At 31.7% G+C, this 15,141-nt stretch overlaps 1 protein-coding gene across 1 annotated transcript; it reads left to right on the top strand.

Moving 5' to 3' along the window:
* Positions 1-3,993: 3,993 nt before the first annotated feature.
* LOC124929457 (delta-1-pyrroline-5-carboxylate synthase-like) lies at positions 3,994-13,702 on the top strand. Its single transcript, XM_047469821.1, has 20 exons — positions 3,994-4,417; positions 4,936-5,007; positions 5,089-5,192; positions 5,590-5,692; positions 6,540-6,701; positions 6,806-7,083; positions 8,486-8,636; positions 8,942-9,106; positions 10,362-10,439; positions 10,719-10,808; positions 10,909-10,995; positions 11,095-11,181; positions 11,268-11,364; positions 11,464-11,567; positions 11,717-11,792; positions 12,564-12,714; positions 12,820-12,888; positions 12,985-13,051; positions 13,141-13,211; positions 13,365-13,702. Exons 1-20 carry the CDS (start codon positions 4,355-4,357, stop codon positions 13,450-13,452), a joined length of 2,163 nt encoding a protein of 720 aa, XP_047325777.1. The 5' UTR covers positions 3,994-4,354; the 3' UTR covers positions 13,453-13,702.
* Positions 13,703-15,141: the final 1,439 nt, after the last annotated feature.

The raw sequence follows: 15,141 nt of genomic DNA, 5'->3' as shown, positions 1-15,141 counted from the left end.
TGCTCAGCCTGAAGTCCCCTTTTGTGGATCAAAGTTTCCAGATCTACATTGCTATTTTACTTTTTTTTGCTTTCTTTCTAAAATCAACTTGTTCATTGTTTTGCAGAAAATCATGTACTTCATTAGCCTTTTCTTGAAAATCTTATACTTTAATCAGATGATAATGAAGATTTCATTTACTGCTTAAAGGTAAATGTTATCTTTATGATTTATAATCTCCATATCTTTATTTATTTTTCAGTCTTGCAGTCACTGGGAAATATATGCAAAATCAAAATCCTGGACAGAAACCGAATTGCACTTGCAAGCAAAGGCAGAATGGTGCCATCATCTGTTGCAGAATACATAACTTGGATCAAATCTTAAAGTGGAAAAATGGGCTGTGTGCGTTTTTATCCTATCAGCTGTTTCACTATCATCACTTCTTAATTAACTAATCCTGTCCTACTTGAAATTGCTAACATGGGAAGGGTTGACTATCAGTCTTTTCCATTGATAAACCTTAAAGAAACAAACAAAAAATGAAAACAAGAGACAAATAAGATTTATAGAGCTCCAACAAAGATGTATGTGTTTTGAGGATCCAATTGTAGTGAAACAAAGGAGGGTGATTTAGGGAGTGCAGATTCAAAGAAATCAATAGAAGGATCATTCTCTTCCCCCTAGTAACATTGACAAAAAAAAAGAAAAAAAAAGTTACTAGGTAGATATGCCATTTCATCTGATGAATTATTGCCTGAAATGGTTAGTATGTAATTCTAAGAATTGAGAAATGAATATTACCAAAATTACATTCATTTTGACAAAACTTACATTGCAGTATGAAGCTAAATCACGGAATATTATCTCCTCTTCTAGTCTAGCGGTAACAAAAAGTGGATATTCTCAACCTCCTTGAGAGGTCCCAAATTTATGTGTGTTCTTCGGAGTACCCAAAGAATGCGGCAAGTGATAAATTGACCACATTCTGCTTGATTTGGAAAGCAAGCAAAGACAAAGAAGCAACATGATACGGGGCAAACTTTTTTGAACCGAAAAACTGTTAAGATGTCGCAATGATCTATGATTTATAACCTCCCTAACAACAATGTTATCAATCTACAACTATAAAAGTTTCAGCAAGTCAAACTCATGATAATTAAATTGTTAAACAATTCACTTACCTTATTCCTTTTTCTGTATTTCATGGCTACAAACTTCTTAGTTTCCTTGTTTTTTGTCAGCCTTGCTACATCAAAATTATCGGATCATATATCCTTCATAAGCTCTTACCTCTCCATATTCTCTGTTAATTGATCAAATTCTTCTATAGAACACTCAAATGCAACTGAAACAATAAAGGAATTTCTGTGTACTTCGAAAAACTCGACATATCCACCATCAATTTGACTAAACTTGTTAAATTGTGTTTTTCTTCATTGCTTCATCAATAAACCAAAACAAAGATCCATAATACATTAGCATAATGCATAATGCATAAGAAAGAGAAGTCGATTCCGTTTCATATTTGTGTGTAAAAAAACAAGCGAAAGTCTCAAAATCGCAAGAAAAAACTTATAAAAAGTAAACCATTTTTTCACATAAAACTCAAGTTCCTGATTTGAGATAAACAATTCCCCTTCTCAAAAAGCACTATCTAATAATTTTTGTCAGCAGATGCTAATAAGAAATATTGATTTCAGCAGTAACGTAAGCGAATAAGGCATAAGAACAACACTATAACAAAAATCAAAAAAGTAAAAATAAGGTCAAAGTTTGATCACGATAGGATTTCATCTGCTCCAATCTTTTTTAAACCTTCTAGGTCCATCAGAAAATTAGAAAGTAGTGGAGAAGAAATGAAACTAAGAAAATTGAAGAGAAACGTGTAAAAATATAAAAGAAGATTGAATTACATAAAAGACTTATATAAAGATTAAATTGATAAGAAAACTAATATAATTTAATAAGAAAACTAATATAATATAATATAATATAGATATTATATATATATATATATATATTATATTTATATTATATTTCTAATATATTAATATATTAGATTATTATATTTATTACCTTCCGATTAATCGTGAATAATGTAGATTAAGATTGAATCAAAATTCTTAAAAAAAAAAACCGAAGAAACCTAAACAGCGATGGTGTAACTCGCCGAAAAGATGTCATAGTCAGAATTATCAACAAATGAAGATTCAAGCGCTACTGAGGTCGCAAATGATCTGAAAGTAATTGCACCAAAAGGAGACGACGATGCACTAGTTGTCATCTCAAAATAAGGTTAGGGTGAAGAACTAGCGATGGTTGATCAAAATTCTAATGAGGGAGTGAAGGTTGTGAAAGTCACTGTGTTGGTTAATCCAGATCCGAATGGAGCAGAAGCTCCCGTTACGCCAAATCCAAAGGTAGACGTGAAAGCGGCTGAAGCCAAGACAATAGATGTTTCAAAGGAAGGTGTAAAAACGGCCTGATTCACATAAATTAAAAACTTAACTAAAATACACAATAACAACGTGTCGAAAAGTTCAAGTTATTTATTATTAACAAAATCCATTTATCAAAACAAAATACATGTTATTTATTATTAACAAAATCCATTTATCAAAACAAAATACATGCACACGGCCAACCAGAATTGCCACCATAGAAGATCTAAGCATAACCTTTGAACTGTATGATAGTACAAGAGAAAGAAGGAGAAGATAAGGAAATGATAGTACAAGAGATAGAAGGAGAAGATAAGGAAAGATAAAAAGGTGTCACCTAATTTTTAATCTCTTAATTTGTTCAAGTGAGTTTACAATCTCATAAAACTCCGACCCATATGACCCATATACCCGCATTTACAATCGCATAAAATTCCAAATTCATAATAGTCTCTAACCCGACTACAAATATTATTATATATAAATCAATTATTATTTTTTTTATTAAAATTGATAATTTCAAAATTTAAGAATATTTTTAAAATTTTAAATATATATAACTAATATAAAAACTTACACTTTTTTTAAATATAAAAACTTAAGACTATTTAGTATTTAATATTTATAATTATTATATAAAATAATATATTTAATTTTTTAATTGATATTTAGATGATATAATTTGAGAAATTATAATTGATTTTGATATATAATTATTTAGAAACAAAACTCACTAACAAACATTATTTTTTTTTAATAATGTAAAAAGTTAACATTATCTATTCCATAACTAATTAAAATTATTTACATTATGCTAGATTGTATGATTATTAAATATTATAATTTATTTATTAATTACTTAATCTAAATTATTAATATTTATTTTAATTTAGTAAATTATTAACTTAATATTATTGTAATGATATTAGGTCTTTAGACACGGATCAAAGCACGCTCCAGCCCTAGTGTGCTCCTACTCCTAAATTAGCCTAATAAATTATTTTTTATTTAATATATCAAATTATATAATTCAATATATTAAGATTATTAATTAATATATAAGAATATAATAGTCTAAATATATTTTTCTGATCCTTGTTATGAAAATTATTAAATTAATTTAAAAATTAGTACTAAATGTTTATATTTCATATTTAGTTAATTCAATTTTGTATATTCATATATTTAAGTATTTAATGCTTAGAATTCAGTTATCTATATTCATATTTTAATTTTTAATTTTATCTTACCATTCATTGCCTTCCTTGTTTAGAGTTTAGCTTAAATTAGCCTAAATTAAAATGTTTATTTTTTTCAAAAATAACTATTCTTATATTTATAGATTTAATATCATTTTAGTGAAAGTTTCTCTTGTTGTGACTCTTTATTTTATTTTTTGTTTTTGCTTAATCGTTCAAGAAGATATTTATTTTAAAATAAAATAATAAGCACTTAGTTATTAAATTAAAATAAGATGAGATCAAACAAGGCCTTGGTCAACAACAACTACCAACAACTTCATTCATTTACGGGATCAGGATGAAATTAACAAAATAGAAAATAGAAGCGAACCGTCTCATTGGGTATTGAAGCTGGCGGCTGAATCAAGCACGTTTGATTGCCCAGACGCGCGATAGGCGTTTGCGATAGGTGTTTGATCTCTGACTGACCCGCGATTTGATGACCGACCTGCCTCACCCGGCTGACCGCTCTCAAGGCCTGAGGCAGTTTAGAAACAAACGCGGCCTTTGTGTTGGGAATCTATATTCACAGTTGAGCCTCTGAATTTGTTATGCGTTTTGACCCAAAAAAAAATATATAAATTCTGTGCCAAACCCTATTCTTTTTGGCTAGCTAGCATTGGCTGTTTCTGTGCATTTTAGTCGCCTCATTGTGCTGAAGAGAATTGCAAAGCTTCCATTGTCTCAAAGATGGCGGATACCGTTGATTCGACAAGGACATTCGTTAAAGACGTTAAGCGTGTCATCGTCAAGGTATTTTCTCTTTTTGTGGTTTTGGATTTGTAATTCCATTTAACATCAGCAGATTATGATTCTTGCTGATCTTGTTTTGGTCATTATAATGAATGCTGTTACATGCAATCGGTTTCTTTATTCCATTATCTTAGAATTTTTTACCTTCTCCGTGTTGTTGTGTTGTTGTTCGATGACTGATTTTCATCTGGAAGATTGTTCTGAAATCAAATGGCTTACTATTTTTCTGCAAGTTTTAGTAATGTTTAATGTTTGATTCAGAACTTTATCTTTTCAAGACAAAACTGCCTCCTGAATCAGCATATTGACTACATTTTCTACATGCAAAATGAGAATTATAGGAGTTGCTTATAATGAATGACTGTCTAGGAAACTTGAATCATTTTGTAGTGTAAATTCAGGATTCTATTATCACCGGTTGCCTCATTGAATGCACTTTGAATTTGATTAATCAATGGAATTGTTAAATAAAGGAATTATTTCTCATGCTTGGTTCTTGTTCTTTAACTATTTTAAAGGTAGGGACTGCTGTTGTGACTCAAGCTGATGGAAGACTAGCACTCGGGAGATTGGGTGCTCTATGTGAACAGGTAAAATGCATGTATATTCTTTATAAGATTCTTGTTTTTCTCTAGCAATTCTTGGATCTTACAGTATCTAGATTCTTGCAGATCCAACAACTGAATCATGATGGATATGAGGTTATTTTGGTAACTTCAGGTGCGGTTGGTGTTGGTCGTCAGCGGCTTAGATACCGTCGGCTAGTTAATAGCAGGTTTGAGTAGTCTGTTTTTTTAGTTCTTCAAGATAATGAAACATTGCTTTCCACTTTTTATTCTTTTTCTCAATGAAGTTCTCAATGCTACAATTTCTCACTAGGTTTAGCCTATAGTTGAGCATAATTTGATTATTGTGTTCTGTTAGTTTGTGTAAGATGTTGGTCCATTGATCCTAAATCCACTTATCTTCTATAGATCAAAGAGAGAAGGAAAACCTCAACATTTCCTAAAATAAAACTCTAGAAATATGCATGCATTCTTAAGATACTTTATGAGGCTTGATGTTGTCTTTTATTGTTTCAATTTATACATGACTAGAAGATAATATATGACTTAATGTTGATAGGCCCTTCCAATTAAATTGGATTGATTTGGTGGTTTTGTTATTTGCAGCTTTGCTGACCTCCAGAGACCACAAGTTGAACTTGATGGGAAGGCATGTGCAGCTGTTGGACAAAATGGTCTAATGGCATTGTATGATTCATTGTTTAGTCAGGTAAAAACCTAACACCTTATGGTTTCCATAAATTGATATTTCCTTGTGCATGCATGATATAGATAGTCTTCCCAAATATTTATATCCCTTAGCAACGTGGATATCCATTGCCTCTGACACTAAAGAACACACGAGATGGATATTTTATTCCTCCTAATTCTTACTTTCATCTCATAAGAATAAGTATTTATGAGATGAAAGGTAAATGAATAACAATCTCTCCCAACAGTTGAGTGGAAAAAAAATCAAATTGAACTATCATGAATTGAGAGCTATAAATGAATTGAAATGTTGTTACCTAAATGATGTCATTTTGGAGTTAACTTAGATATTTTATATTTTTAGCTATCTAACACACACACTCTTTTTAATTTACTTGATTATTTTTGGATAATAGTAAATAGAAACAACGCTACTCCTGTCCCATTTGAAAGGACCTATTACTTACAAATTGAGCATCCTAATTTTATACAAGATCTTGGGTCACTTTGATAGAATTGGGTCTTTGTGGCAAGTGATAAAATGAGAGTGCTCTTATCCATATTTAAGATCACTTCTTGGTACACGAATGTAATTGGTTGAAACCATTGCATGTTTCTAACCAAAACTCTAAACATAATAGTCTAGTTTGGTCAATTTCAGCTGGAAGCTATTCGTTAGTTTTCTCTTTTATAGTGCAATCTTTTACTCCAGCTTGTATGAAGTTGGATCCACGTGTGTAACTGGAAAATTTGCAGAACCGGTTAATGTTACTCTTCAGCAAGATTCTTGATAGTCTTGATCGGTTAATTTCCAAGAAGACTATTTGCTAATCTTTTGACATGGTGTATTTCTATCTCCAATGCAGTTGGATGTGACATCAGCTCAGTTACTTGTCACCGACAATGATTTTAGAGATCCAGATTTCAGGAAGCAACTCAATGAAACAGTTAGATCATTATTGGATCTTAAGGTGGTTCCGATATTTAATGAAAATGATGCTATCAGCACCAGGAAGGCTCCATATGAGGTCAGTCAACTTGTACCAAAAATTTGTGGCATTCATCTCTCATTGATTTCCTTGTTTAGGACACAAGTTGTTACTTGAATCTTATGTTTAATATTCTTTGACAGGACTCTTCTGGTATTTTCTGGGATAATGACAGCTTAGCTGCTCTGTTAGCTTTAGAGCTAAAGGCTGATCTTCTAGTCCTTCTGAGTGATGTGGACGGTCTCTATAGTGGTCCTCCTAGTGATCCACAATCAAAGTTAATCCATACCTATATTAAGGGACATCACGATAGTCTAATTACTTTTGGTGATAAATCCAGAGTTGGAAGAGGAGGCATGACTGCCAAAGTAAAAGCAGCCGTCTATGCTGCTCATGCTGGAATCCCTGTTGTAATCACCAGGTATGTATTTTCTGTCCGGATTGTCTAGTCTTTTCTTTGGTCTAAAAAACAAGCTCATTTTCAAGGAGAGGTGGGAAAGGGCGTGCCTAACTAGCCAGGACGAACTGTGGAGAATTGAAAAAATGCCTGTTTGACCCATATGTCATTAACTAGCTAGGCCATGGGTTGGCCCAATTTAACTTATTTTATTTATTTATTAATTTCAAATGCATATATGTTATAAAATTTCCAACTCTTATAAATATTAATAATTAATCTATGATCTATCTCTAGTTATATATACTATTAAATTTATAACAGTGTCATTGACTAACTACGTCATGACTCATGGGATGTCCCATTTAGTCTATTTTCAAATATATATATATATATATATATATATATATATATATATATATATATATATATATAATGCTATACAATTTCTAACTTTTATAAATACAATGAATGTCTAATTATATATTATTAAAAATGATAACAGTAGCATGTAGTTATAAATTATTTATTATATATAATTATTAATTTTGTTTAATTCAAATATTGCTCTGAAGTTATGCTATATATAATGTTTTGTTTAATTTAAATGTAACCCTTTAGTTATGTTAAATATATATTTTTTTTAGTTTAAAGATAACACTTAACTTATATTATAGGTTGTAAAACATATCCTTTAAGTTTCTTGAAATAATTTTCAATTAATAATCTATATTGTATAATGATTTTTAAGTATGAAAAATATTTAAGTTAATTAATTATAATACAAATTATAAGCTACAAGTTATAATTAACTTATGTTTCAAAATATAAGGAAGTATAAATATAGAAAGTTATAAGAAATATTTAACTAGGATTGGCAGAGAGAGCAAAAGTAACTGTGATGGAATGCGGGTATAGTCACGGTGCAAGAATTGGGGTCTGGGAAGTTTTCCTACTTTTATTTCAATGGTTAAATAGACCAAGATTTGGATTAGGATGCGAACCTAGGTTAGAGGTTTGTTTCTTAAAATCTCCTACCCCACCTAAATTAAATATCTTACCGAATTTCTTTAAATCTCCTATCCTATTCTATGGTTAAATGGACCTCATGTATATCTGATAGTAATGAGGGGTAGGTTCAATGTGATACGTTTTTTTGTATGTGCTCACTTAGTTCAATGTTTTGAAGGCATTTTGTATTTTGAACCAAAAGTAGCAGAATGACCCATTTTTTTTTTCGTTTTAAAGTGACCAAATAATGATGAGGTTGACATTTTCCCATAAATTGAGTAACTCATTATGGTGAAAGTGCTCATATAAAACTGGACGAAGGAACTAACATGTTTCATAGTGTAGGCTGAATCGTCTTTATTCCTTGTAAAATGCTGCCTTCTAATGCTTTCATATCCCTTAATTGTCTATAAAGTGGTTTTGCTCCTGGAAACATCATAGAAGTGCTCAAAGGGAAATGTATTGGTACCCTCTTTCATAAAGATGCACATACCTGGTCCTCTTCTGTAGAAGTTGGCGCTCGTCAGATGGCTATTGCTGCTCGAGACAGTTCGAGGAAGCTGCAGGTATCATCATATTATACTAAGTGGTAATAGAAATGAAACCCTATATTATACTAAACAGCATGTTTTGATTATAAGGACTTGCAAGCATACTTATATTTTCTCTTAATGACCTGATTTAAGTTTATCTACATTTGTAGTGGTGTTATAAATTTATGTGTATGTATGTCCTTTGAGAATTGGAGCAAAGTTTGCCTACTGGAAGGGATGGAAATAATAACCATGCTAATTTGTAGTCAGCCTTTCAGCCAATACCTTGTAGTTGATATTTTTTTTTAATATTTAGGCTGTCATTTTTGGCACTGCAGGCTTTGGCTCCTCAGGATAGGAATAAAATTTTGCTGGACATAGCTGATGCCCTGGAAAGAAATGAAAATATGATCCAAATTGAAAATGATGCTGATGTTGCTTCTGCACAGCAATCGGGATATGAAACATCACTGATCTCGCGATTGGCTTTGAAACCTGGGAAGGTTAGGCTATAACATTTCTATACTACTGGAAGTGAACCTGATTTTGATTACTGCTTGACACATCTTTCAAATAATGACTTCACAACCGAATATTCTTAATATTAGTATGAGATAAGGTATTTCAATTTCCCCCTCAAACCCAACAATGTTGGATTTCCCCCCTTAATTTTTTAACCCCTGACTAAAAAAAGAAACAAACATTATCGTGCTGCCCAATCACTCACGACTTTTATTTTGTACGGCGTTTCTTTCTTCTGTTATTTAGGAGGGAAGTTTGAGGGGCGAAATCCAACAAGCTTGGGTTTGAAGGGAAAAGTCAAACCTATCTTAGGATGTAAATTACAAAATTTCCCTACTAACATTAGCAACAAGAACTGTGAATCATAACCCAAGTAATGTGAACGCATATTATAATGACTCTCACAAGTCACAACCCATGAATATTTGACAACTTCCTAGTGATAACTTGCTTGTACTAATATCCCTAAATTTCATTGAAGAGACAAATGAAACAATGAACTTCAATGCCATATTTTGGAGCTTTGTTCCTATGATTCTTTTTGAAAAAAGGATGTATTCCTATGACTCTAATCATAATGTTTTAGAAATCATTTCTTCTTGACGGAGGGGGTAACTAGATAAAGCCTATTTCTTAACTTGTGTCTAATGTTTAAATATTTATAATTCCATATACATATATTGAAAGCCTTGTGTCGTTTCATAATTTGACATGGATGCACATGCAAACACATGCTAAATATAATCCCAAATAGGTTAAATGTTTTCCGTTTTGATTTTCTGTTTTCTAGGTGGGAGAGATCTGGGGGATTGTTCTTATAGTAATAGCTAATGATTAGGTACTTTTTTTTTATATTAAATTTTAGGATCAATAAATGAATATAAATTTCATTATAGGTTTGATTTTTCTTCTTGTGCGTCATTATATTTGTGTATAGGTGCAATAATGAAGTCAAAATGGTCTATTTAAAATCATGAAAATTTGACACAAAGCATGGTTCAATTAACTAATTGCACATGGACTGCATGAGCCTTGAGAGCTAATGTCTAATCATTCCACATTTGAAAACTTACTTTTATATTTTGAGAACACTGCATTGCCTTGTTTTCTGTGATTCCAGCAACCTGTGATATGCTGCCTTCATGCCAATTATTACATATAAGAAAACAAATCTTCCCTTTATTAATTAAGTATTCACTTATTTGCTTTCTAAATTACTTCTTTTGCATTTTATAGATTTCAAATCTTGCTAACTCCATTCGTACACTTGCCAACCTGGATGAGCCTATTGGTCATGTTTTGAAGAGAACTGAGGTGAGCAAAATTGATTTTTAACTGTAGTTTGTTCAAGGAAGTGGGTTAATAAATGAATGCATAATTTCAAAAACTTCATTGTTCTGCTAAAAACTGTCTTCAATACGGTAATGAGTCTAATGACTATTTGTGCTTAAACTAGAATAACATATTCTAAGAATTTAGAACCAGTGATTCAGAGCTTGTCTCTTTAAAAAGTAACTAATACAGATATATCCAATTTAAAATGTGTCAATTATTGATGACTTTGTTCGGAGACTTGATTGCAACTCTATATAGATTTCAGATGGTTTTATCTTGGAGAAAACGTCATCTCCCTTGGGGGTGCTGCTGATTATTTTTGAGTCCCGTCCGGATGCTCTAGTTCAGGTAATACCATTCAGTCATAGTGATTGCCTACATTTGCATAATCTTTTCTTGGATTGTTAAGAGTAGTATATTCATCATATAAGAATTCTTATTCAAATAGATAGCTTCATTGGCAATTCGATCGGGGAATGGATTGCTCCTGAAGGGAGGAAAGGAGGCCAAAAGGTCAAATGCAATCTTGCACAAGGTTGGTTTCATTCTGCTTTTCTTTCTCGTTTTGTGTGTTGAATGAATCAGTGTACAGAATAATATGATCATTTTCCATATACATTCTTCATCGTTCCAGGTTATAACATCTGCAATACCAGAAACTGTTGGTGAAAGACTTATTGGACTTGTCACTTCCAGAGATGAGATCCCGGAACTGCTCAAGGTAGATCAGCATATCTTAAAGAATTGATAACTCTCATATTAAAACTCAAATATTTTTATATACTGATTTGTCTATTTTAATTTCAGCTTGATGATGTTATTGATCTTGTAATCCCAAGAGGCAGCAATAAGCTTGTTTCTCAGATCAAGGAATCCACAAAAATCCCTGTTCTTGGTCATGCTGGTAAGGGAAACTTCTCTTGTGACCACTTCTGGTACGATTTATCCATTATTGATGGTCATTTCTTGTGTAATCATTCAAGCTGTTTGTTCTTCTCTTCAGATGGCGTTTGTCATGTTTATGTTGATAAATCTGCTAATTTGGATATGGCAAAGCACATTGTTCTGGATTCAAAAACAGATTATCCTGCTGCATGCAATGCGATGGTAATATGCCGCTCTCTTATACATACTTGGGCAATGACTGGAGATCTAGAAATGCAATAACCTTGTATTTTAGTAACTTATTTGATTCATAATGTCAAGAAGCCCATTTTGACCTCCATTGATTCTCTCGATCTTATGGCTATTTTCAGGAGACGCTTCTTGTTCACAAGGATTTGACGAAAAATGGTTCATTGAATGAACTTGTTGTAGAACTCCAGATTCATGGTAACCTTTTATCTTCAGAATAAATATTTCATAATTGAGATATTTAGAATAAAATACCATTAACCCCACTAGTAACCCACTGGTAAAGAGTTGACATAAGAGACCAAAATGTCACGGGTTCGTTTCCCACTGGAAGCGCTTTGAATGGAAGCAAAAGGATATGGCTGTGGGGTGTCATGCTGGTTCTCCTTAATTCAAAAAAAATAAAGAATAAAATAACATTTAAGAAAAATGAAGAGAAGGTAGATTTGATATATTTTTTATACTTAAATTATTATAGTGTGAGGCCAAATTACTTAAAAGCTATTATAGGAATAGGAATCTAACCATTTCTATTTTACTTTTTCCCTTCTGTAATAATCATGAACGCCACTCATATTCCATTTTCAACATTTTCTTTCAAAAAAAGAATCAATGGGAGGCAATACAAAAGAGGCAAACTAAATGATAGAACAAATTCCTAGATAAACATTAATATAACCCATTTGTCGGGAAGACACACCTCCATCTACTTGAGTTTATGTGATAAATGTGACTTTGGGAATAGGACTAGTTTGATAATTCAACACTAATAAATACAATCTACATAAATCATATTATGTGTGCTATCAACCAAACTAGAATTTTGGGTTAAGAAGGGGCATGTGAGGAAAGTGAACTATTTAATTTCAAAGCTAACCCATACAATCTACATATATATGGCTCATACTTCACATTATTTACAACTTGGCCATCTAGTCAAATTATGTTTTATCCTTTTGTTTGTTGTAGGTGTTACAATATATGGTGGTCCCAGGGCAAGCTCCTTACTTAATATTCCAGAGGCATCTTCCTTACATCAGGAATATAGTTCACTTGCTTGTACTGTTGAAATTGTGGATGATGTTTATGGTGCCATTGATCATATACATCAGCACGGAAGGTAACCACCACAGCATTCTGCTTTCCTTTCTCTTTTCCCGCCAAAATAACTCAATAAATGAAATAAATTATTATAATAAAGTTCACTGTGACCTCTTTTGTGCAGTGCGCACACTGACAGTATTGTTGCTGAAGATGGCGAAGTTGCAGAGATCTTTCTAAAACAAATTGACAGGTTGGTTAATTTTCTTAATAAACTTTGTGTCCACTCCACCATCTTAATTGCTATTGTTGTTGTTTATGTTTTCTTCTTATTATTATTATATCCCAGTGCTGCTGTGTTTCACAATGCAAGCACCAGGTTTAGTGATGGAGCACGATTTGGGCTTGGTGCAGAGGTATATATAAAATTGTATAACAGCACTAGAAGACAGCTGCTAATTATTTGTACTGATATTCTTGGTTGGTGGCTAATTAATCTAAACAGGTTGGAATAAGTACAGGGAGGATACATGCTCGTGGGCCTGTTGGAGTGGAAGGACTACTGACAACAAGATGGTATGTATGCTTTGCACGACATGACCCTTTTCATGGTCGGTCAAAATTTTTCTTAGTTTTTAACTCACCAGGTTGTTCATATCAAATGAAAAGAGTCTAGTCTAAGAGACGAAAATGTCTTAAAATGTGGTTTTAACATTTGAAAATGTGTAGGATTGCTAGAGGAATCGGACAAATCGTAAATGGGGATAATGGAGTTGTTTACACACATAAAGACCTCGCAACAACATCCACCAGTTGAGTGTGTGTGTGTTGTGGTGGATCATCAATGACCGAACAGAGCAAAAATGATGCAGCATTATTATTTTGATATTGATGACAGAATGGATCTCCTCCTCCGGTCTGGAAATAAAATAAGTTTTTTGGAGTCTTGAACATTTTATTTTTGAGAAAAAGATAATTGATGGAACTATTTTTCTCTCTATTGAATTTGGATTGATTTGAAATCTGAAAGAATAACAGATAATCCACCTCAACGAGTTATGTCAAAATATTGTTTGTTGAATTGTACTTCTTTTTCTATTTTTTTTTCTTCAAGAAATGCCTTGTTACTATTTCCAGTCATTTTGTAAAAAATTTAAAGTGATTAAAAATTAAATACATAGAAAATAGATCTAGATTACAAAGACTTATTTTATTTTTAAAGGTAAACTGATATAGAGATAGCATTTCCTTAAGTTTATAAAATATAAGAACAATCAAAAAAATATAAGAACAAAAAAAAGATAGTACATAATAATAAAGATATAGCCTTAAAAGGGAGCTAAATTATTAGGTAAATAACTTACAATAATAATATTTAAAATTTAAGCTCATCTTTCTGCATGATGCAAGAGAGCTATTGGATGACCCATCTACTTACGGGAGATTGGTGGATGATTCATCTACTTACATTAGACTGGTTGGGAGCCATTTCTATGTGAAATAAAATATAAATAATAAACAATAATTATATATATATTTTTTAAGTTTGAGTTCAAACGTTAAAAAATGAATAAAAATAAAATAAATAAATAAGAAAATAATGTAAAAATTTTAAATATTAATAAGATCGAAAAATCTCGTTCCCGTACAAGCTCGATTTTTTTCAAACTGAAGCGAACACGTGTAACATAAATTATTTAAGACACTCGTATTCATAACTTTTCCTTTTGAAAACTTTTCTATTTATTTCTTTCTAGATTGTCCACCATTTGTTGGTGAATCTCATTGAAATTGAAGGAGGTTATGCATGAGAGGTCGCATGTTCTCACAATAAAGAAGAATATGATCATTTTTTTTTTTCAATTTATTTAGATGTCAAGACTCCTCCATAGATAGTTTCTCAATAAAAAAACGAGATTTCTAATGATTTTTTTTATTTCCACACCTCTTTTCAAGGAAATCGGAATGAAGTTTTTTGAAGAGACACATGATAAATATAACTAGTTTTAAAAACGAGAGAACTGAACAGAAAAAAATTGTCTTCAATCTCTAGGTCAATCAAAACGCTGTTTCTCCTCCTTTACGATGAAAAGTCGTATATTTAAAGAAATTCTCCAAACAATCGGATTAGATGTGAAACTAAAACAGACGGCCAGCTCCTTTATACTAAAGATCCTCACAAAACTGTAGTGCAAGCTCCTTTATACTAAAGATCCTCACAAAATTCTAACAATTTTCCGCTGTAGTGCAAGCGATCATTCCAAAAATCCTCACAAAATTCTAACAATTTTCCGTTGTAGTGCAAGCGATCATTCCAAAAATCGCTCTTCTTAATAAATAATCATATTCATTTCATGAAGTTCCCAATACGCTATATAAAATGTATTTTATAATAGTTTTTTTTACTCAATTTAAGAATAATGAGTTAGGCAAAGCTAAGAATAGTTTTGTGAACAAACAAAATATTTGCATTAATAATATACTTTCTACAGCATAATATAAAATA

The sequence above is a fragment of the Impatiens glandulifera genome, chromosome 3 (genome assembly GCF_907164915.1).
Source record: "Impatiens glandulifera chromosome 3, dImpGla2.1, whole genome shotgun sequence".
Classification (NCBI taxonomy): domain Eukaryota; kingdom Viridiplantae; phylum Streptophyta; class Magnoliopsida; order Ericales; family Balsaminaceae; genus Impatiens; species Impatiens glandulifera.
Note: the sequence above shows the minus strand (reverse complement) of the source record. Positions and strands in the feature narration are given on the sequence as shown.